This window comes from Rhineura floridana, chromosome 13, assembly GCF_030035675.1.
Source record: "Rhineura floridana isolate rRhiFlo1 chromosome 13, rRhiFlo1.hap2, whole genome shotgun sequence".
NCBI classification, from domain to species: Eukaryota; Metazoa; Chordata; class Lepidosauria; order Squamata; family Rhineuridae; genus Rhineura; species Rhineura floridana.
In genome coordinates, this window is record NC_084492.1 from 9577814 (window position 1) to 9601657 (window position 23844).

Genomic DNA, 23844 nt, shown 5'->3' on the forward strand with positions numbered 1-23844 from the left:
ACTGTCTACCAAACTATCTAAACGACGGGCGATATCCGCAACCTTCGCACCAGGCAGGCAAAACACCTTGCGGTCTACACGCCCATCACACACCCCACTGTCTATGTTCCTAATGATCGAATCACCCACTACAAGGATCCCTCCACCCCCTGGAGATATATCCTCGGCACGAGAGGATAGCTGCTCATCCCCCAAGGAATGGGTCCCTTCTAAGGGATCGTTTCCCTCTTCCTCAGCTGGATGCTCTCCTTCCCCGAGACCATCGTTGTCCATGATAGCAGGAGAGCTATCATCGTTGGAGTGGGACACAGCTATAACGTCCCTGAAGGCCTCCTCCACACACCTCTCTGCCTCTCTCAGCTTTTCCAGGTCCGCCACCTTGGCCTCAAGGAAATGAAGTCGTTCCCGGAGAGCCAGGAGCTCATTGCACCGAGAGCACACCCACGACTTCTGTCCAACAGGCAGATAGTCGTACATGCTGCAGGCGGTGCAAAACACTGGAAAGCCCCCACACCCCTGCTGGCTTCTTACCTGCATAGTTTTGTTTAAGGTTTATTACGTCAATGGGTTGGAGACTGCGGTTTAGTTGAGGTCAGGAAACAGATGGGCAGAGTGGGGGGCCCTGGCCTCCTTGCCCTGCTGCCGAACTCGCTCTGCTGCTTAACTCGCCTTGACGCTTCGTCAGCTGGGGCTCCCTCTAGCTCGTGGAGCAGGCAGATAGAAGGCTTCCTAGCTTCCTGTTGTCATGGATCCCAGTGCTAGAATCATAAACCTCAGGATCCAAAACTGGGACCTATCCTAGTGAGCTACATGGGCTGTGCATGCTCAAGTCTCAGAGCACAGAAGAAAACGGGTGAGCAACATCACCGCTTCCAAACGTTTTACGAGGCAGTATAAAACCTATTTAATAAATATTAAAAGGCCAGCTTTTTGTTCTTGGACAATCAGCAGACCAGTATCTTGTTCTTGTTGCACCCATACCCTCCAGCTTTTTCAACTCCTACTCCTGTCTTTTGGGAACCATGTGCTAGTCTGGGTAACACAGTCTAGATGTCTAAAAGCCTGTGGCCCCAGACTGGCTTTGTCAGTTATTTCGTGCTAAATTATGCTATTTTCTTCTTTTCTCCAAAGTTTTAAAACCAGTTTCTTGCTTGTGAGCCTTCAAAAGTAAAAGTCCTGCAAAGCTACCATGGCTCAGTGGTGGAGCACATGCTTTGCATGCAGATGTTTCCCGGTTCAATCCCCGATACCTCTAGTTAAAAAAAAGGATCATGTGATGGGAAGGTCCTCTGCCTGAGGACTAAGGAGACACACTAGCAGTTGGAATAGACAACGCTAGGCTAGATGGACCAAAAAGTATGATCTGACATAAGGCAGCTTCCTATGTTCTTCAATGTCACTAAGAGCAGGTCACCACATAAATTGATTTCTCTCTTGTGCAATCTGTCTCTCCTTTGTGCCAAGAAGGGAACAACACTGTAGGTCTGAGAGGTTCGTGGTTGTTGATAAATAACGTTGGTGAGAAAATGGTAACACAAATAATGAAAGTGTGTAATGAAATGTGGTTCTCAGAGTTTGAACCCTGCTCTTTTATCTGTTTTGAATAGCAAATGGCTTTACACAGGTGTAATGTTCAGATACAACCCAATCCCTGAAGTAATGGACAAAGCTAGATCCATGAACAAGATCTCTGGTAGTTCTTTTTTAAAGACCAAATCTGACAGACTGGTAGTGCTGGGAAAGGGCAGGTCAACTTTTTACCTGTTAGTTTCCCAATTTAACCCCCACACCACAACATGCTGCTATTTGCCTCACCGATGGGGTTTTAAAATAGCAGTTTAAAAAGAGTTTTAAATACAAATCTATAGGAAGCCCTGTTCATGAATCTCCTGTGCCATGCGTAGTTCAGACCTTAGTCAATCTACCACTGCTTTTTTGTCTCTTTATATTAAAAAAGTGGGCACATGTGGATGTGCTGGGCAGAAAAATGTTGGTTTATTAAAGAGGGCCCCCATCTCAAGAAGTCCCCAAACTCAGAAAAATGTGTCTGCTAAGCATGTGCACTGCAAGGATTCTGAGGTACAAGAAAGGGCACCTGAGGGCTGAATATGCATGGAGCAGCACCATGGCATGTGGAGAAAGAGAAGAGGAGTAGAATAGGTAGGAGAGTGAGCTTTCCATGCTCAGTCAGCTCCAGGGAATTTGGCAAGCTTCCTTCCCTTGTCCCCTTGCCGAAGAAATGAGTAATAGGCTCTTAGCTTTTTATACATATCAAAGCCAATGTAGTATAGTAATTACAGTGACAAAGTAAGACTGGAAAAACCTCACTCAGCGACGAAGCTCACTGGGTGGCCTTTGGCTAATCACTCTTTCTCAGGCTAAACTATGTCACAGATGGCTGTGAGAATAAAATGGGGCAGCAAGGAATCTTGTAAGCTGCTTTGAGCTACTTGTAGAAAGACCAGGGGGAAAATGTAATATAACATTCACAGCTCATTAGCAAGTGCTGTTGCCTGTCTAGTTTAGGATACAAGTACAGAATCTTGTTTGAACTCACAGCTGAATTAGAGTGCTCCAATTTGTCTATCTTAGGACAACAGCAACTGAAGACAGATTGCTGGAGAAGAGGAGGAGATGCATCTGGCACTTAAGGCAGGAAGACAGGTAGGGAGTTGGGAAAAATGTTTAAAAACTATTGTAGAAAAAAGAAATTAGGCTGCTAACTTGAGCTGCAGAAATTAAGAAATCACATATTGATCCATTGAAGCTGATGTAATTGAAACCCTTAAATTATGTTAATGTAAATGCACTAGAAAAACGAAACAGAACAATGAGAAACATACTAGCGCAAAAATAAATAAAATATGATGAAAATATAAAAAATGTGAAATAAAATTGCTTTTAATAATATTTTTCAAAAAAAGTTTCATTTTAAAATTAAAATAAGAATACAAGAAAATGTTTCTAAAAATTGGGGGGGGGGGAATATTACTAATCCATGGATCCAATGGCCCCTGAAAGGGCATCCTAAGGGCCATAGAAAGCATCACTGCTTCTTCTCCAAAGACAGAGAGAGAGCTGTGAGGTTAAAAAGGGGACATGCTGAGGGTGGGCATGGGAAAGGCTTCAACTGAAATCCTTCCCAGTCCCCTGCCATGCCCCCAGGGGGAAACTGTGCCAGCCCAGATGCCTGTGCAGTTTACTTCCATTAATTGCCTTCCCATTAGGTACAATAGGAAACTAAAACAAAAATAAAAAAGGACAGGACATATGTTGTATGATATGTCCCCAAGTCATATTGTATTATATAAAAAGGTATTCTTATATCATTCTTAGCCATGTAATATAAATAAAAAACTAAGCAAAGTATTAAAGTTTTTAAAAAATATATTGGCTGTGTTTGTAATATAACGTTGGTCATAAACCACAGCGAAGCAGCCCTGCCCAGTGCAGACCATCAGATAGTCTGGAGTTTGGAAATTTTATCTAAGACTATTCAGAATTGGCGACTGACAGATTCAAAACACTAGTTTCATACTTTGGTTAAAAGCTAACCTTTGTTAACCATAGTTAGCACCAGTATAGACATAACACCAATGTTAACTTTTGCAAGGGAAGTGGCTGGGGAATTCACATGTGGAAGGGTAACCTACTCGTGATCTCTTGACTACGGGTTAGGAGACTGGCAGCACTATAATAAATTTTGCTTGGTTTGTTAATATTTACTTATTTATTAAATTTATATCCCACCCTTCCTCCCAGAACACCAATAAAAACTAAATTACCTCAAACCACCGTGTTTTAATTCCGATTGTCTACAGGATGAGTCAGTCACTGGCTTTTGATCATCATTTCTATTCTGCTCATTCTGTTGATTTATGTCAGTCACAGAGCTGTTTCTCTTTTGTAGTGCTTAAAAATCATATGTGAAAATAGAATGTATTTTAAATCTATAGATCCAAGAAATTCACCTTTAAACAGAAACTAAAGTTGCTCCAAAGAGCTAATTGTTACATAATACCTGGCATAGTAATAGGTGCAGGGTAACTGACAAATGTATGCCACCCTGAGCTCTTTGGAGGAAAAGCAAGATAAAAATGTAATAAATAAAGAGAACATTGCTACAGGCTTTCAATGGCTCCCTCCTCTCCCCCCCCCCGGTGTATAAACAAACTGTTTGGTCCTGCTCCTTTGCCTGAAATTTAGGAGAAAAAAATTCCACACCAAGAAAACTTAACACTTCCCCACTTGCATTCTGCTCATTGAGAGAGATTCTGGGAACAAACAGCAGAGAATGACTGCTTCATCATGCCCTTTCTGTGAATTTTCAAGTCATCTAGCTGGTCACTGTACGAGACAGAATGCTGGATAAAATGGACTCTTACGTTTGACCCAGCAAAATCAGTTTTTATGCTCGTAAAATCATCTGTTTAAATTTCTGTATAACAGTTGGCAAAGACACAGGATCAAGTCCAATAAACATGGTGACCAAAACACGCAGCTGTGAAGTAGAATATCCAAGTTAGAAAGGCCTAGGAATGAATGAGCTCCGTTCCATCATTCTCCCAGTCCATCTCACCATGCACCAATCCTCTAATATAGCTTTTGAGCATGTGGGCAAGCAGTGCAAACACACCCAGTGTTCTCTTGCTGGCTAGGGATAGGTACAATTCTCTACAACCACACAAGGGGACTATATTAGTCCTGATGGGAAATTCAAATTTAATTAAATTTAACATTACATACACCTGTCGGGTATGATTTAAGTTGGATTCCTGCACTGAGCAGGGAACTGGACTCAGTGGCCTTACAAGTCTCTTGCAACTCTACTGTGATTCTAAGTTAGTTCATAGCTCTGAAACTTAATTATATTATTGTTGTTTGTCCATATAATTACCTGGTTCTCCACTACTATAGTCGTTCTCAGTAATTCCCAAATTTAGTTGCTCATGGTTAATGCCCTTTTCCATTCCCTGTTCTCCTTCTGGCAGCTGAGGTTGTAGTTCTAAAATTACACAAATGGAAATTAGCTCAGCAGATGTTTAACTATGCTAACTCCAACAACAAGAAGGTCCCTCCAGAAGGAAGCCTCTCAGTTCACTTTCTTGCATGCCTATAAACAACCCCAGATAGCAACATCCACCTCTACTCACATCGGCTGAATCTGTTTCTGTAGGGACTTACCTGGGCCTTTTGGCCTATTCTGCCTTAGATTGGATTTTCTCTGCTGCTAACCCCTGGATCACATTTGGACTTAGCCAAATGTTTTGCCAGAATTACTTCGTAACTCACAAATATACACACAGCCCCTCATGGAAACACCTACCTGTTTTTGGTAAGCTGTCCTCATTGTTGGAGAAGGTGTCTGCCTGTCTACAGTCTTTCATCTCTTGATCATTCCCTTCCTCTGCAACAGCTTCTCCTGACCCAGGTTCTTCAGTATGTGGATGCATATTGAAGTGTTTCTATTGAGACAGAGAACAAGAAAGTTGCAGCATATCCTATATCATTCTGCCCTGCATTTATTCAGCTCATTTGAGTGTAATTATATATGAAAATCATAGTTTTAAAATAAATATTTTATGTTATATTTGTATCATTATTATTATTGTGAAGAACCACTTTGTGAACCAGTGTGTATAAAAAGCAGTGTACAAATATTGTAAATAAGTCCTTCTTGAACAAAGACCAATGTCAAACCTCGGGATTTTCCTGTCTGTGTGCAAATCCTGAAGAGCTTGCCTTTATCCAGATGAGGTCTTTGCCAATGTGGCAACTCTCCCCCCACTTCTCACCTTGAGAACTGCAGCAACTGCCAAAGGCCCCTGAAGAGCCCATGTTTGCCCAGGTGGAAGAGGACTGCTTAAACTCCTGCAACTGCTTGAGGCACTTGTTTCCATCATTATAACATCCACTCACCTCCTCTCTCCACATCTCATTCTTAATTGTTGCCTCCCCCATTCCTGCATCCTTTTGGAATGGTCAGTCAGTCCCTCAATCCTGAAAGTAGATGCAACCCATCTTTTCCTTTCTTGGTCCCTCAAGCCACTTGCTCTCATTCAAATGTGATTTCATCCATCTGCTACTGCTGCTGTTGCGGCCTTCCAGTGCCAGCCCTACCACTAGGCAGAGTGAGACAGCTGCCTCAGATGGTGGTTGCTTGGGGTTGTGGGGGCAAAGTGTGGGCGAGATGCTGGAGAACAGAGCAATAAGTGCCATGCACCTCCTAAGCTAACCTGCTGCCTTTAGTTACAGTAGAGGATGCTGTGCTGTGACCATTGTAGACATCAGATTCAACTGGCTTCTGCACATGTCATGGGAGGCTGCCATGTTGCCCTTTACCTTGGGCAGCAAAATGTCTTGAGGCAGCCCTGCAGCTTTGTCTCTTGGAGGTGTCTCACTGTCCTACTCATTTTGCCCTTAACATCACACTGGTGATGCTGGCCTGCTTTCCAGTCTGCAGGTTCCCATCTCTAAAAAAGGTAAAGGTGTCCCTGCACTTATAGTGCCAGTTGTTTCCGACTCTTAGGGTGACGTCTTGCGACGTTTACAAGGCAGACTGTGTATATGGGGTGGGATTGCCAGTTCCTTCCCCGGCCTTTCTTTACCCCCTAGCATACGCCGGGTACTCATTTTACCGGCCATGGGTGGATGGAAGGCTGAGTGGACCTCGACCCCTTTTACCAGAGATTTGACTTCCTCCTTCCGCTGGAATCGAACTCCGGCGGTGAGCAGAGCTGCACCACGGAGGGTGCACCCCCTATCTCTCTGCTTCCTTCTCCAGAATCACATTCAATATGATGACCACCTTATTATTCTCATCTAACTAGGAGCCTAGGTTTGGGTTTGGGATGGAAAGTTCTTTCAATTTCAGTTCTCTCCATTTCTCATTTTTCCAATCTTAAATTGGGTTCTCCACATTTCTGCAGCAATTTGCAATTTTTTTAAAAAAAGAAAAAATCCTCATGAGAATTCTCCAGCTAATTTCTTCTAATAAACACATTTTTAGGCAGTTTTCAACAATGTACTCATTTTTGCAAGCCACTTAAAGCATTTCTGAATGTCCCTCATCCCATATATTCATTTTTATGCCCACCTTCCTCTAACACATGCATTTTTCTAAACATTGTTTGGCTGGCAAAATTTGAATGTGCGAATTTCGACGGATGGCTGTGCTTCGGTTCTCATATTGCTTCTGAAAGCGTGAATTTGGTAGATTCGGCGTCAAACGCAAACTCAATCAAAATCCTCGCCCATCCCTAGTTTGGACGGAACACTACATTAAACCGTGGCTTAGCATGCAACACCGCGGCCGTAGCGAGCCACTGAAAGTAAGCGACATAGGGTGCCTCTGGGCATGAACAGAGTGCAATCCCTCCTCGCCGCCAACAGCCGTAGCCCGGTGCCACATAACCAAGCAGAGTCTCTCAGAGAGGGCTCTTTAGCCCCAGCACCTCTCTGTTTAGAAACGATAACCTCCCCCCAGATCACCATATAATACCCTCCTCTCTTCCTCTACTTCGCCGTCTCTGCCCCCTCAGGGTGTCACCGCCATCCTTTCTCCTCAGGAAGCCCAGCTGCCGGCGCCCCTTCTTCACCCTGCCCCACCGCCCCACATTCTCCGGTCTCTCCCTTCAACGGCTCCTTTCCAACGGCTTCTCTCCGCTACCATAGCGACGGCCTGGCCAAATCACGGCTCTGCGCATGCGCCGAGGAAGGGCGTCTGGGACAAGCCCATCAGTCCCGCCTTCCATAGCAATTGTGTTGGCCGAGCTTCTGCCTGCTCTTAGAATTGTCCTGCGGAGATAGAACAGGAAGGATATGACTGCTATCTCACTGTTTCTGCAAAAGTCTTCCTAGTTCAGCTCGGGGGGGGGGGGAGCCTTACAGAGATGAAGGAATCTGAGATTTGAACGTACTTATGATGGGGAACCCGCGGAGCCACCCCAACTTCCACCCCAATGTTAAAACAGGAAAGAGAGGCGGTGCTGCTCTACCTCATTTCGTGTGGAATGTTTATGTATTTATTGGGGTTTCTAAACATCTCACAATAACCCCCCATGCAAATTCGATATGGAGTCCTCTATTTTATCCTCACATTGCACGAGCTTGAGAGACAAAAAGGCTGCGACCAGCCCTGCCACGTAGTCTGCTATTGCACAGGTTGGCGTTCAGCCTGAAGGTGGGAGTGGTTTATTTACAACAACCCCGCAGAATGTACCAGTGTTGTTATACCGTTGCTGTAGGTTGGGCGTCAGGTAGAGGCTGAGAGAATAGTGCACAATATTTATTCTTTATTAATGATATTAGTCACTTTTTTTCAAAATGAAACTCAAAGCGACTTACCAAAAAAAAACTCAAAAACAAACAGAATAAAGATCACAGTACAAAAAAAGTATACCAAGCAAAACTCAATACAATAAATAAAGCAATGTGATAAATAAATCGCAATACACAATGCAACTCAAATACGGCGCTGCATACAATTAGGAGCCGTCTTACAAGTGTTTTGTTGTTATATGCCTTCAAATCAATTATGACTTATGGTGACCCTATGAATCAGTGACCTCCAAGAGCATCTGTTGTGAACCACCCTGTTCAGATCTTGTAAGTTCAGGTCTGTGGCTTCCTTTATGGAATCAATCCATCTCTTGTTTGGCCTTCCTCTTTTTCTACTCCCTTCTGTTTTTCCAAGCATTATTGTCTTTTCTAGTGAATCATGTCTTCTCATGATGTGTCCAAAGTATGATAACCTCAGTTTTATCATTTTAGCTTCTAGTGACAGTTCTGGTTTAATTTGTTCTAACACCCAATTATTGGTCTTTTTCGCAGTCCATGGTATGTGCAAAGCTCTCCTCCAACACCACATTTCAAGTGAGTTGATTTTTCTCTTATCCACTTTTTTCACTGTCCAGCTTTCACATTCATACACTTACAAGCTTAAGTAGATAAAAATAATTAGATAAAGGGACATCCTCATGGATGGTCTTACAATTACCATGGCAGAACAATACAAAATAAAAACTTAAGAGATATAATTTGAAAGTAAAAGAAAAAACAATCTTTACAAACAAACAAGAACCAGCCACTGACCATCACCCCTGAGGAAAACAATATATTATATCTCCTACTATATCTCCTACAAAACTTCATTATTCTGAGTGGAGGCACCCTGAGGCAGGGCCTCAGCAGCAGCACAGCCTCTTTGTAGGCCCAGGTGTAGACTCCTATTCAACACAGATGCAGCCTTTCAAAGGCACTTTGGGGTAAAAGGGTCAGGGCAGGTCTCCCTCCCAGGCTGGCAGAGCTTCTGCAAAGAACTCCTTACTCAGGCCTTGAAATATGGTCCAGCCTTCATATTTCAGGTCACAGGCTGAGGCTGTGATCGATTTCCAGCAAATAATAATAATAATAACAAGCAGCCTCGTATTGCCCTACTTCAAGACAGCTGTGGAGCCGCTCTGCAGATGTCACTTTTGATTGTGCATTTGTGATGATGTGTGCTCATGATGCTATCAGGGTGATCATATGCCATCCCGCTTTCAATACTATTTGCGCCTGCAAACGTTTTGGGGAGCTCATACTGTTTCATTCCCAAAAAGGGCCTATTCCTTAACTTCCTGCTGAAATCCCATAACGTTTCATACCACAACTTGTCTGGTTTACTTTTGCCTGTGTCTGACTTCTGTTGCACTAGAGCCCCTCATGACAGATACAAGTTCCCCATCCCAGCTGTAAAATTCATAACCAGAAAATGTAAAATTAAATCAACTGACAATTATACAAAAACTGTACTGGCACAAAATTAGCACAGTGGGAGGAGAGTCTGGCTGGGAGTCCAGAGTCTGTGAGTTCAAATCCCCGCTCGTGTCTCCTGGGTGTCAAGGGCCAGCTAAAGATCACCCCCACAGTGAGTGGCTCAGGGGTTACGTGCTCTGCCCCTGTGCAGCCATGGGCAAGCTGCAGAATTTCACAGAGCCCAGCTGCTCCCCAACTGACAGTTGCGGACAAGGAAGGGGCTGGCTTGTGCAGCTGTGGCAAGCTGAGCAGGCCCTAGGCAGCTGGGGAGGACTAGCCTCAGAGGGAGGCAATGGTAAACCCCCCTCTGAATACTGCTTGCCATGAAATCCCTATTCATAGGGTAGCCATATGTCGGGATCAACTTGAAGGCAGTCCATTTCTATTTTCAGTTATTTGTTACGTTTTCTCCGTGGAGCTCAAAGCAGTATACATGCCTTGTCTTCAGAACAACCCTGTAAGGCAGGTTAGGCTGAGAGATGGTTATGATGATGATGATGATATCCCACGCTTCCTCCCAGAAGGAGCCCAGGGTGGCAAACAAAAACACTAAAAACACTCTAAAACATATTTTAAACAAGCAAAAGCCTTTAAAACATATTAAAACAAAACAGCTTTATATACATCTTAAAAAGCAATTCCAACACAGAGGCAGACTGGGATAAGGTCCCTACTTAAAAGGCTTGTTGAAAGAGGAAAGCCTTTAGTAGGCACCAAAAAGATAACAGAGATGGTTCCTGTCTAATATCTTATGTTGGTTCAAGGCCATCCAGTGAGCTTCATTGCTGAGTCAGGATTTGAACCCTGTGCTCCGGGCTCATCCAAATGACTGCAAAATGTGTGACACGCCCGCTATGTGTGTTCATTATTTTTCGGTCATCCAAATGACGTCTCGCGCTGTTACGCATTTTCGTGGGTTAAATCCACTCCTTGCAATACCGGCAAAAATGCGATTTGCTGTTTAAAATTGGGAATCATCCGCTGTGCCTTCAGGAGGTAGGATGCAATACTGTGGACTTTACAGCTGATGGGTGGTTCTTGGGCGTTTCCCCTTGCCCCTTCTCCTCATTCCAGCCAATCACGTATCTGCACTTTTGCGCATGTGCGAGAATAAGCCTGGGAAAATTGAACCAATCATTGCAATGGTGGGGTGTTGGGGGGGGTCTGCAACTACTGCGCAGATGCATTTTATTTTTTGCCAGCCTGCAAACTGGGCGGCTGCTCTGAGTGAGATCTGCGATGCACAGCAAGGGAGAAAGGGGCTGCTTGTGTTTCAGGCCTGCCTCTGGAAAGGTTTGTCAATTTCATTCTACTCCCTGGGGTTTTTGTTTCAAATCATTTCCTCACAGGAAGGAAAAGGAGGAGGGGTGTGTGACACGTTTCTTGCTTTTTTGGAGAAATAAGTGCAATTGCCGGTGTGTGTATCTCCTTAAATATCCATAAAGACAGAAAAGCATACATAAGCGTAATATCGCAAATACAAACAAGAAAGTAAGCAGGCTTCAAATGGGTAGACCTGGTGGCCTGGTCTACCCATTGAAATGCATAGACTTTCCGGACGCCAGGGCTACCCATTGAAATGCCAGATCTACTCATTGAAACACATTGGCTGTTGTGACGCCAGGTCTACCCATTGAGACGTATGGGCTTTTCTGCCCCCAGTTCTATCCATTGAAAGTAATGGGCATTCCCTGCCCTGCATATGAGTGGTTTGCTACAGCATCCTTGCCGCCCGGAACCATAAAGACTGGAGAACCATAGAGCAAGAAACGTGTCACCCCTCCTCCTTCTCCCTTTCCTTCCAGCAAAATGATTTGAAACAAAAACCCCAGGGAGTGGAATGAAATTGACAAAGCTTTCCAGAGGCAGGCATGAAACTGACTAGCAGCCCCTTTCTTGTTTGTATTTGCAATATTAGGCTTAAACGAATGTATACTTTTCTGCCTTTATGGATATATAAGGAGATACACACTCTGGCAATTGCACTTATTTCTCCAAAAAAGCAAGAAACGTGTCACCCCCCCCTCCTTCTCCCTTTCCTTCCCTCTGCGAAATGATTTGAAGCAAAAACCCCTGCCAGTAGAATGAAATTGACAAAACTTTTGGGAGGCAGGCTGAAAATGACCACCCTCCTCCCTTTCCTTGCCATATTGTGCTTTGTTGCAAAGGGGGGGAGGAGCATACGTCATTTTTTTGCTGACCAATTGGTTGATAGGGGGAGGTTTTAGAGGCGGAGCTTGGAAAAAGCGAAAAGAATGTAGGGGTCTTACTGCTGTGCGTGTGGGTGCAAAAAAGCATTTTTTTTTAATTGGGAAAGAGCGAACTAAAAGGCAAAGTGAGGACTATCAGATGACAAACCGAATATGGAAACTGTGGATTATCCCGCTCCGTTTGGATAAGCCCCTAGTCTGGCACCTCGCCATATTGGTCATCTTCTTGGTCCCTTTGGAAGATTTGTTTTTCCTTCCCCTGGGCAGAGAAATGACAGCTGAGCTATGTCCATGGAATACAACAGGAAAATCCAAGAATTTAGCATACCTGTAAGGAGTCACAGCTACGCTTAACTCCTGTTCCTTATTTCAAGGAATGGTTCCTTATTTAGTCATATTAAATGCTAGTAATGAATATGTGCTGTGAAATACAGGCATCAAGATCCTTCTCTAAAGCTGTATTTTTTTCTGGACGGTATATTATTTGGATCTGATGGAGTGGACTCTAGTCCACAAGAGCTGATGCAGCACATTTCTTAGTCTTGGCACAATTATTAACCAAAATGGAGGCAATAGTCAAGAAATCAGAAGAAGGCTAGGACTGGGTAGGGCAGCTGTGAGAGAACTAGGAAAGGTCCTCAAATGCAAAGATGTATCACTGAACACCAAAGTCAGGATCATTCAGACCATGGTATTCCTGATCTCTATGTATGGATGTGAAAGTTGGACAGTGAAAAAGGCGGATAAGAGAAAAACCAACTCCTTTGAAATGTGGTGTTGGAGGAGAGCTTTGCGTATACCATGGACTGCAAAAAAGACCAATAATTGGGTGTTGGAACAAATTAAACCAGAACTATCACTAGAAGCTAAAATGATGAAACTGAGGTTATCATACTTTGGACACATCATGAGAAGACATGATTCATTAGAAAAGACAATAATGCTGGGAAAAACAGAAGGAGGTAGAAAAAGAGGAAGGCCAAACAAGAGATGGATTGATTCTGTTAGGATCAAAATTGAACCTCAGTCATCTGCAATACTATAGTTCACTTGCCTTACCCAAACAAAGTCAGGCATTATGGGAAATAGAACCAAAATGGCCTTTAGTTGACTTTTGATATAAAATGTCAGTTTATTCCCTGGCGACCTGGCCCTTACCTACATTCCAGTGGCTCGCATAATAAAAGCTGGTTTAAGCTGGAAACTTCCCTACTATATATCTCTTGTATCACATCCATGCCTATGACCTTGTTTATTGCTATAAAGGTGCCTTGCATAGAAATGTTATAAGCTGTTCCGCCGCCCCACAGATCTTGACTTGTGAAACCCTTTGATATGCAAGCGTAGTAATTTTCATGTCTGTCTCCTACCCATGGGGCGCCCGGTTGCAGCCGGCCACCCCTTTACTCTTCCCTTTTTCTGTAGTTGCATAGTGCTTATCTCAAGGACATGCGAAGTATGCAGACATGGAATCTAAGAGATAATCTTAGTGTTTCCACTTTCGTCCTTCCCCCTACACCCCTTTACCTCCTTTTGTCTGCCCCAAAGCTATAGTGTCTAGCAACTGCTTCTTTTGTATTTTGTGACGTATGCCCGATACTGTAAACTTCGGGGTGAGCCTATATAAACCCTATGACACCAATAAACGAGGTTCCCATGCTGGCCGACTTCGGCTTGTAAGTATTGGGTCCCCTTTGCAAAGGTTCTTTGTCTCATGTTACTTAATCTCTGATAGTGGGTTCATTCGCACTCAACTCCGCACTCTTCCCGGGTGTAATAAGCGAGTTGGGGTTGGCAGGGCGACTTGCGTGTTGGGTTTGGACCTAACAATTCCATAAAGGAAGCCACAGACCTGAACTTACAAGATCTGAACAGGGTGGTTCACAACAGATGCTCTTGGAGGTCACTGATTCATAGGGTCACCATAAGCCGTAGTCGACTTGGAGGCACATAACAACAACAAAGTGGTTAGTGTTGGGCTACGACCTAGGAGCCCAGGATTCGAATCCCCACATAGCCATAAAGCTCACTGGGTGACCTTAGGCCAGTCACTGCCTCTCAGTCTCAGAGGAAGGCAATGGGAAACCACCTCTGAATACCTCTTACAATGAAAACCCTATTCATAGGGTCGCCATAAGTCGGGATTGACTTGAAACTAGTCCATTTCCATTTTCCAAGGGCCCACAAAATTCTTTGTCGCACACCTACCTTTCTGGAGATTGGAGTAATTGGCAAAGAAAAAGAAGCGCGAGACACTGTACTGTACTAATGGATTTCCTAAACGGGCAGGGGTTGGATTAGTAGATAACCTCTTAGGTCCTCCCACTTTTAATGATTTCTTTGTAGGTTTAGCAAAATGCCGAAGTCAGTGCTAGAAGGAATCATAAAAGTTGGAAGGGACCTCAGAAGTCATCTAATTCCACTCCTGCCAATGTTAAAATGAGATTTTAAAAAGTGTGTGCACTGGTGGCAGGGAAAACACAGATGCTTGTCAAGTCATTGTAATGGTAAGCAGCCCCTCTTTCTAGTATGTTACTCCTGCGTGTATGTTACTCCTGCGTTTCTAGTATGTTACTCCGCATATGGAGGCCTCTCATCCATTCGTTTGGAACCCAGACGTGTAGTCATAATAACGCTCAACTGTAGCTCTTCATTATCGGCTTCTCGTGATTGTATTTGAGTCCTTTAAGGCGATATATCTTAGCATTAATGTAATACAGTTTTAGATTATCCTGGTAAAATTTATTTTGGGCCATATATTGGATCTTACTCATATTATGTACAAGACGTCCGTCCACGTAAGGAGCAGAAGTGACATAACATTTGATTCTATGTTCCTTTTTCATACAGCACGTTCAGGACCTGCCATCTGTGCGGGAGGGCGGAGGGCTTTTGATCCACTTTTGATCCTCTTAAGCTAGAAATAGGAAAAACGTGGAGCCTGGATCACCACTCGGAGGTTCAGCGGTGACCACATTTGCCAGGCGATCTTGGAAATCCACTCCCCAGTTTTTTCTCGGAGCTGGGGGTTCGGGTTAGAGAATGGAAAGTTTTTCCTTCCTAGCTGAGCCTATGTCAGGCTACGGGAGGGGGAAACGCAGTTACACACACAGGAAAGGTTACAGGCGTCATTTTTTATATGCAAAGATTGGATGCATAAACGAACAGGTAAATGACATATAGCAAAATGGATTTGGCAGCTGACATGTGTTTGCCTGCTTTTTAAAGAAAATGGCCAAGGCATTTTGCAAAGCAATTTGCAAGCTATTTGTAGAGATGCTCGGGGCGGGGGGAGGGAGAGGCGTCAACAGCATGATAGTTGGATAATTTCCTTTTGTTCCCTGATAGTCTGGTTTCATTAGAAATTTAAAGTTGACAGAGCATTTCTGCAACAGTGGACAACTGCTGTTCCTTATTATATCATCCAAGGGTGCAGTTGTGTAAACTCAGTGACTTGGAAGTGAATCTCCACTAGCGGGACTTACTTCTGAGTAAATATGCAGGCATGCGTTTTGGTGTGAAGAAATGTATATTTACTTAAATAAATAAATGTATTTATTTAGTTAGTAAATTTATATCCTGCCCTTCCTCCCAGAAGCAAACAGAAACACAAAAGGCACTTTAAAACATCTTAAAAACAAAAAACTTTAAAACATATTAAAACAAAACATTTTTTTAAGGAAAAAAAAGCTTTAAAAACATCTTTAAAAGCAATTCCACTGCAGAGGCAGGCTGGGATAAGGTCTCTCCTTAAAAGTTTTATTGAAAGAGGAAGGTCTTCAGCAGGCACCAAAAAGGTAAGAGTTGGCGCCTGCCTAAAATTTAAGGGGAGGGCATTCCATAGGGCAGGTGCCACAACATGTATATTAAATATGCGTTCCTTCACACCAAAATGCACGCCTGGCAATTCATGTTTTGTGAACAATTGGCTAGCCTTAGCCTGCTATCCTTCATTGACTCCTTTTTGTCCCTAGGCAAAGGCTTATCTTTTTCCCAGGCGTTTGATAGACTGAGATGATGTCGTTCATATTAGTGTGCTTCCAAAGCTTTTTGAGGCTGTATGGGGGTGGTGGTGTTATTGTTTTGTTTTTATAGTATGGCATACAGTATTTACTTTTGTTTCCAACAGTGTTGTAAGTCGCTTGGAGACCTGCAGGTAACAAACGACTATTAAATCCAATAAATAATAATAGTATCCTAATCACGTCAGGAGAGCCAGTGTGGTGTAGTGGTTAAGGTGCTGGACTACGACCTGGGAGACCAGGGTTCAAATCCCCACACAGCCATGAAGCTCACTGGGTGACCTTGTCACTGCCTCTCAGCCTCAGAGGAAGGCAGTGGTAAACCACCTCTGAATACTGCTTACCATGAAAACCTTATTCATAGGGTCGCCATAAGTCGGAATCCTTGAAGGCGGTCCATTTCCATTATTCCAACCGCGTCTGCTCGGAAGCCCTGCCGAATTCAGTGGGGCTTACTCCCAGTGAGACAGTGGAGGCTGGTCCATTTGGGTAAGTGGGGCACTGCCCCATCTAGCTCAGCCAGCCCCCACCTGCTTGCCTTTTCACTTACAGCCAGTGCAGGGGGTAGCCTTGGCTCTCAGCTTCCTCCTCCGCCCCCTCAGTGTTGCCTGAGGTTGTCAAACTCAGGAGGGAGGAAGATGGGGACAAACCCAGAATTAGTTAGAGCTAGAGACGTTGAAAGGCAGAACTGCCAGCCCTTTCCTTTGGCTCTACCTACTGTTGGGCTCCCTTGCCTTCCACCCTACCAGGCCATAGCTCAGCATCTGTCTTGTATGCAGAAGGTCCCAAGTTCAGTCATCGCCACCTCCAGGTAGGGCAATGAAAGACTCTGGCCTGAACACCCTGGAGAGCCGCTGCCTGCTAGTGTAAACAGTGCAAAGCTAGATAGACCAATGGTTTGACTTGGTATAAGGCAGCTTCCTATGTTCCTATTGCAGGGAGGTTAGGATTGCAGCCTTCGAAAAATGGAGACGGAGCGTAATGTTAAGGTGTTGTGCTTTACGTTGGATTCCTGCATTGAGCAGGGGGTTGGATCTGAAGGCCTTATAGGCCCCTTGCAACTTGACTATTCTATGTTTCTGTGTAAAAGGCCTTGGGACAAATGCACAGAGGTTGACATGAAATGGCAGCGTTTGTCAACCTGGTGCCCTCCAGACATTATTATTGTGCTATGACAAAAATATGCTCATTGAACACACAATTATTTATCATACTGTGTATACAAACTACAACTTAATTTTTTTTAAAGTTCATATGATGTGAAATACCAAAATTCTAATTATTGTGGTATATCTGAATTTCTCTGGATGCTTCCATGTGATTTCTACAGCTTTGGCGTAAAGTGCCTGAACAAAAACACACACAATTTTGGTCAGTGGCAGAGACTGCATGATGCTGATAGACTGGTTCAGCTCCTCATGTACAGATGACAGTTCAGTTGCAGGCGCATGTGTTATGGACAAATAGCCACTATGGTTTTGCATTATGGTGACATCATCATAGACCAATATGCTGAAGCTTGTCCAGTTGCTTGGTCTTCATGGGCAAAACAATATGTTTGCGTTTACCTCTACAGTATAAGTTATTGATGGCTCTTCCCTCTTTATATATTTGTTACATGTATATCCCACCTTTCCTCCAAGAAGCATAAGGCGGCCTACAAACCTCCCCATGTTATCCTCACAACAACCCTGTGAGGTAGGTTAAGCTGAGAGATGGTGACTGGCCCACGGTCACCAGTCAGCTTCATGGCCAAGCAGGGATTTGAACTCTTGCCAGCACTGCATATTGGCAGCATAAAGGTCTGGCTAGAAATGCTTCTCTTCTTTGTTTTTAACACCCGAGGTCCTGAGGCATTGATTTAGGCATTGAAATGAGGCCCAAAGATCTTTGGTGGATGGCAGTTCCATTGATCCTGTGTGGTGTCCCTTGCCACTGAGTATGTCCTTCAACTGGTCTATATTGTCCCAGGCCAAGGTGGTTGGGATTCCAAGGTTAAATATTAGATGGAAGTGCGACATCTCCCTCTGACATTGCAAGCTTTTCCATGCAGAGAGCTGTAGCAATCTCTTGATGATGGGAGTATGAAATGCTGTGAGCAAGCTGGCTGAGAATCTTGATCAGCTCTACATTTCCTGTTAGTGTCTTTACTGCAAATGGAAGGAGCATCATGTGCTAGGAGGCTTTTTCCTGCCATGGGTAACAGTATACACCAGGTCCTGACCAAAAGAGGAGACAGGCCTGCAGACAGTTGGAGGTGAATTATCCTGTGTTCCAGTGAGTACTGTGTACAGGAATTTGTCTAATGCCCTGCTTGGACTCTACGCCTTCACTTTATTTTGTTATTCTGATGATTTCTTACCTGGTAATTTGCACATTATATTTGATCTTTCACACAACGTACAAGCTAGTTCTGGAATTCTAGTGGAATACAGTGCAAGCTTGGGAATCCGGAAAATCGTGGGAGTTTTTTTGCTAGCTGTAGCTGCTCAGGTATCCCAGCATGCAGTGCGTCCTCACCCTTTAGGCGTGTGGGGTGTTTTTTTTCCTGACTAAAATAGTACTGGTATTCCTGCGTAGGCACAGATCTGCATTTCCCACCCCGTGTCTATACAATGAATTTTTAAAAAAATGTCCGTTGCTGAAAGGAGAACGGTTGCATGGTAACAGGACGAGATCTTAGACCTCCTACACAGTGAGGAACTACAGTGCACATGCGTATTTTGAGTGAGGGATGAAAACAAGACTTTGTTCGTTGCAGCAGTGTGAAAGACATTTGTGCAAAATGCTGGTATATCGGCTGAAAAAGATATTGTTCCTTAATGCAACCGGTACTGCTGTGAAAGGAATTTTAGAAATCGGGACAGAAGTACAACCATTTAAATCTGTTAAACCAATGCAATAAGCCCCATGTCTGAAAGCAGCCTAGGACATTACCAATTTGTTGGATTTTGTAAAGCTTTGTACAGGTAAGGTGCAATACTTTACTGCACTAGAATAATTGTTCATAATATATTCTGAAGAGCACACCACCTTAATTCTAACCTGAATCAATTCCGAACTAAATAGGAGTTGGTGAATTTCGGGACTTCCGGGAAGGGTGACTTAGCCTGTGCCTGCTTTTGAGACGGGCTCCTGCCTCAAAAGAAGCTTATTCAGATATATCAGTCAGATTTTTTCTTTTTTTGACTGATTAAACTTCTCCCGGGTAGGGAGAAACGAAGAGATTAACCTCAAAGCCTATTTTTGTTGGGACGACCAGATCTCATTAATTTATGGGACGAGGTCCAGCCGACGAAGGTGGGACGGATTTTTAACAACAAGCTCTATCTGGAAAAGCGAACGTTCATCTTATCTTCTAAGAGAGAACGCACTAACAGGCAAGCACCCTTCTTTCTATATTTTTCTTTTACTTGACTTAAATTGTTGCTGTTTAAAAGAGATTTGCCAGATTGATCGGTTTTTGACATCTCACTGGGGAGCCATAACTTCTCTCTGCTACTCACTAATTAATAGCTTATATCTGTTTTTGTTGCAAAAAGCTGTCCTGGATTTGCATTCTAAAGATATACACAGAAGAGGGATTTCTATTCCAGATTTTTATTTTGAAGAATATTATATTGTCTGAGACTACTCTCTTTTTGGTTTATTTTATTTTGACGAATCTGTTTTCTGACGACCGCCATTAATTGTTTCGATCCTGGGAACTGCATTTTGTTTACTTTAGCATGGAGAGATAAGGCTGTCTGCTTTGTTTATACTGTGATGTCACCAAGTTTGGAGTATTAACCCAATTGTTGCTGAAATAAGAAGTGGTTTTCCTATATTTTTCTTTTAAAATGGCAATTAAGAAAGTGGCTGAGAAGCTGGAAATAACTATGTTTCAGAAAATAATGGATGAGATTGAGATAACGAAACAAAACCTGCGACAGGGTTGTAAGGAGCTGAAAATTGAATTGAGTAAAATGAAGCAGGAGATTAAAGATATAGGGGTCCCTGTGAGAGAGGTGACCCTGGAAGGGGTCCCTGTGAGAGAGGAGACCCCGGAGATTGGAACAAACGTGGAACAGGAAAAAGATTTGGAGTCTATGGACTTTAGAAACAAAATTTATTGTTTGGAGACACAGGAGATTAAAGACATAGGGGTCCTTGTGAGAGAGGAGACCCTGGAGACTGGAACAGGGGTCCCTGTGAGAGAGGAGACCCTGGAGACTGGAACAGGGGTCCCTGTGAGAGAGGAGATCCCGGAGATTGGAACAAACGTGGAACAGGAACAAGATTTGGAGTCTATGGACTTTAGAAATAAAATCTATTGTTTGGAACTCAATGTTATCTCTGAAGAAATTAATGAAGATTCTAGAGATAAAGTTATCAATGGCATGGATAATCTTCTGGACTGGAATGATGTGATGGAGCCCAATATAGAGAAAATCTATGGAATTAACTGCAGCCATGTGACAATGGAAAAACTTTCAAGAGATGACCCAGTGTATTTTGAAAAAAAGAACAGAGATATGATTTTACAGCAGTATTTCAGCAACCTATTCAGAATGGATGGCAAGAAAATATTTGGGATAGAGGTAATTCCCATCAGACTCTTACTATATGACTATGGCTTTGACAGCAAGATTATTATGGAATACTGATAATGGAAGATTGGATACTGAAATTACTGGACTTAACAAGACTACTGAAGATGGAAGATGGAAAATGGAACTAATAGGGATAATAGAACAATGGCTACTGAAATTATTGAACCTAACAGATTCTGATGTGATGGATTAATTGAAATGTTTATTTTGACTATGGTTATGACAACAAGATTATCATAATTAGTAATGAGATGGATTAATCGATATGCTTATCTGGAAAAAAAAATTGATAGATATATTTCTTAAAGAATTGAAACCTCTCTTTGACTTTTTGTGGAAAGATTAAAGTAATGTTTATGAGATTTGATGATTAAGTAAGATAACTACTGGAGGAAAGTGATTTTATAATATGACTTAAGAGACAGGATTGTTATATATTATAGACTTATAACTGATTTGATCTTTGACAAATGGGAAGTCAATATTTTACTCTTTATTTTTTTTTTCTTTTTTTTTTTTTTCTTTTTTTCTTTTTGTTTAACTATTTTTGATTTTGTTTTTTGTCTTTGAATGTTTTATGATTTTGTCTTGTATGTTTTATGAAAATCTGAATAAAAATTATTGAAAAAAAAAAAAAGGAGTTGGTGAATTTCCTGTTCTAGATCTGATGACCATTCAGACTACTATTGTTCTATCCTGTAGATGGCTTTGCTAAATAATTAACTTTGAGCCCACTTTCTGTTAGGATGGTTATTATTACTGGAAATTTATCACTCTCTGTCCGCTCTCTAGTCTCATAATTGACAACTTGCCATAAAAGACAGGGTGATATAAATATATAATCAATTACACTCTTTCCTCTGTTAGTCAAAAAGGTATAATAACCCTTGGTCTTATCTAAACTACTTCCATGGAAGCCCATTAAACTGGAACATAGGAGACAGACTTACACTGAATCAGAGCATTGGTCCATCTAGCACTTTAACCCATTTTAATTGTACAAACCAGAAGTTCCAGTATGCATTTGATCCCCTCTTGCAAAATAGTGTTAACATAGGAAGCTGCCTTATACCAAGTCAGTCCATAAGCCCATCTAGCTCAGTATTGTCTACACTGACTGGCAGCAGCTCTTCAGGTAGGGAGTCTCTCCCAGCTCTACCCCGAGATGCTGGGAACTGAATTTGGGACCGTCTGCATGCAAGGCAGATGCTCTACCACCGAGCTGTGGCCTTTTATGACTTCCCCCCCAAACCCTGGAAACTGAAGTTTGTTAAGGCTGCTGAACTTCCATCATCCCTGGCCATTTGCCTTGCTTGCTGGCGCTGATAGGAGTATTGATTCAGCAACATTTGGAACTCAAAAGGTTCCCCACCCCCTGCTTTAGGTAGGGGAGCTGAGAGCATGTTTATGGTGATTTTGGTTCTGGTACATTGTTTGGAAGAAAAAAGAAAACACAAAGAATAGCTTTTTCTTCTAGCAGTGACTGGTATCTTTTGTAAAAAGCTATCCCCTCCCACACTTTTCCTTCAGAAACTACAGAGGTTTTAGTTAGCAATTGATAATTTAATTTGTTAAACAATAAGATTAAAATGATTTGAAGTAACTGGAAGTCATAATAATACTACTAAAAGCTGGCACAGATCTGATGACCCAACACTGTCCAGGCTTCAGCTATGGGAAGTTGTGTTATAGGCAGTCCCCTACAATATAGTAGAGAGCCAGTACTGGTGTTGGACTAAGACTGAGGAGACCTGGGTTCAAATACCTCTCGGCCATAAAAAGCTCAACAGATGAGCTTGGGCCAGTCACTCTTTCTCAGCCTAAGCTACCTCACAGGGTTGTTGTGAGGATAACACAATGGTCTTGAGCAGGATACAGCACAACAAATAAACATCATCCTAAATCGTCAACAAATTTATTGTACTAGACAACTTCAAAAATAAACCTCAGAAATTTCCAGTATAAGTGAAAGGAAGCAATAAGTAAGAAAGTTAAAATACAATATGATTAAATAAAAACGCAATACAGTAAAAAAAAAATCTCAGACATGGCCTGCTGCACTATACTTGTTCTGTTTGGAGCTTCGTTGCAGCTATAGCAAACAGTGCTGTTCTGTATGTTACAAACGGAAAAACATCTAGGAGAAGACAGATAATTTCTTGGTTAGAGTAGGTGGCTAAACTAGACAAAGTATTAAGAATTTTTTCCCTTGGGCCATCATTTACATAATGGATTACATTCTCCACCTCTTTCAAATTACAGATGCAAATCCGTTGGGAAATAAGCAAATATTTTCTTCCCTATCAATATCTCTTGCTTCCCCTCCCTCTCTTCCAGACATCTGATTTGCCATGGCTGCTGTGGACAGCTTTTCCTTCCTGCTCAGAGAGATTGAACGGTCCTGCAGTTATTACATAGAGACTCTGGCGATTATTGGAGCCCTCTACACAGCCAAGACCTGCCTCACTGTTGTGAGCGACATTTACACCCTCATTAGGTTGCATTTCATTCCTAGGCTGATCAGCAGGGCTGATTTAGTCAAACTGTATGGAAGCTGGGCTATTGTAACAGGTAAGAGACGGATGTTGTAGCAGTGATTTGCTTTACCACAACCGCCCTTTGCACTGAAGACAACACAAATCCAGTATTTTGAAAGGGTACGTGTTATCCTCAAGCCAAAAATCTGCTTAATGGGCTGTTGACTGTAAAGTATGTATTTATTATTCCATTTATGAAAAATATTTCTATCCCGCCTCCTATGTCAAGTCTCGAGGCAGTGTGCAGCAATATTATTTATTCATTTCATTTATCAGTCCCTTCATACAGTAAAAAAAGTCTCAAAGCAACTTGACCAAGTGCAGTGCAATGCATAAAAAAATTTTAAACCAGAAAAAATTAAAACAAAGACAGTACAACATCCATAACATGCTCATCCAGAAATATATTAGTATGTCAATATTAAAATACATATAAAAATTAAGGATGAAATAAACATTAAAATACAGGATGAAAATGCAACTGATGAACTAGGGAATGCTTAAAATTATAATAATACTGAGATCAAGCACCAATGAAAACCTGGAAGCACAAATGTGTTTTCCAAAAGATGCCTAAATGTCATTAAAGTGGTTGTTCACCTAAGTTGAGAGAAAACACAGTTTCATGGAGCAGGTGCCACTGCAGAAAAGGCCCTCTCTAGTAGTCACTAGTTAGACTTCCATA

General features: G+C 42.5%; 2 protein-coding genes across 11 annotated transcripts in view; one reads left to right on the forward strand and one right to left on the reverse strand.

The window, feature by feature from the left end:
• DNAAF1 (dynein axonemal assembly factor 1) overlaps positions 1-14298 on the reverse strand; it is a 36765-nt gene extending 22467 nt beyond the window's left edge. For 2 of the 7 annotated variants that reach the window (XM_061593690.1, XM_061593686.1), the window contains exons 1-5: positions 14217-14276; positions 7670-7797; positions 5327-5465; positions 4898-5005; positions 3786-3912 (exon numbers count right to left, since the gene is read on the reverse strand). In XM_061593690.1, the coding sequence (XP_061449674.1) occupies positions 3786-3912; positions 4898-5005; positions 5327-5465; positions 7670-7672 (377 nt within the window). In that variant the 5' untranslated portion in view covers positions 7673-7797; positions 14217-14276. The other 5 variants (XM_061593689.1, XM_061593688.1, XM_061593687.1 and 2 more) reach the window with 5 other exon arrangements.
• HSDL1 (hydroxysteroid dehydrogenase like 1) overlaps positions 1-23844 on the forward strand; it is a 43112-nt gene that overhangs the window by 7937 nt on the left and 11331 nt on the right. The window contains exons 1-2 of one of the 4 annotated variants that reach the window (XM_061593696.1): positions 14431-14515; positions 22960-23193. In XM_061593696.1, coding sequence (XP_061449680.1) covers positions 22974-23193 — 220 coding nt within the window. In that variant the 5' untranslated portion in view covers positions 14431-14515; positions 22960-22973. Of the gene's footprint in view, positions 1-14430; positions 14516-14970; positions 15177-16496; positions 16520-22959; positions 23194-23844 lie in introns of those variants that run through there. The other 3 variants (XM_061593694.1, XM_061593697.1, XM_061593695.1) reach the window with 3 other exon arrangements.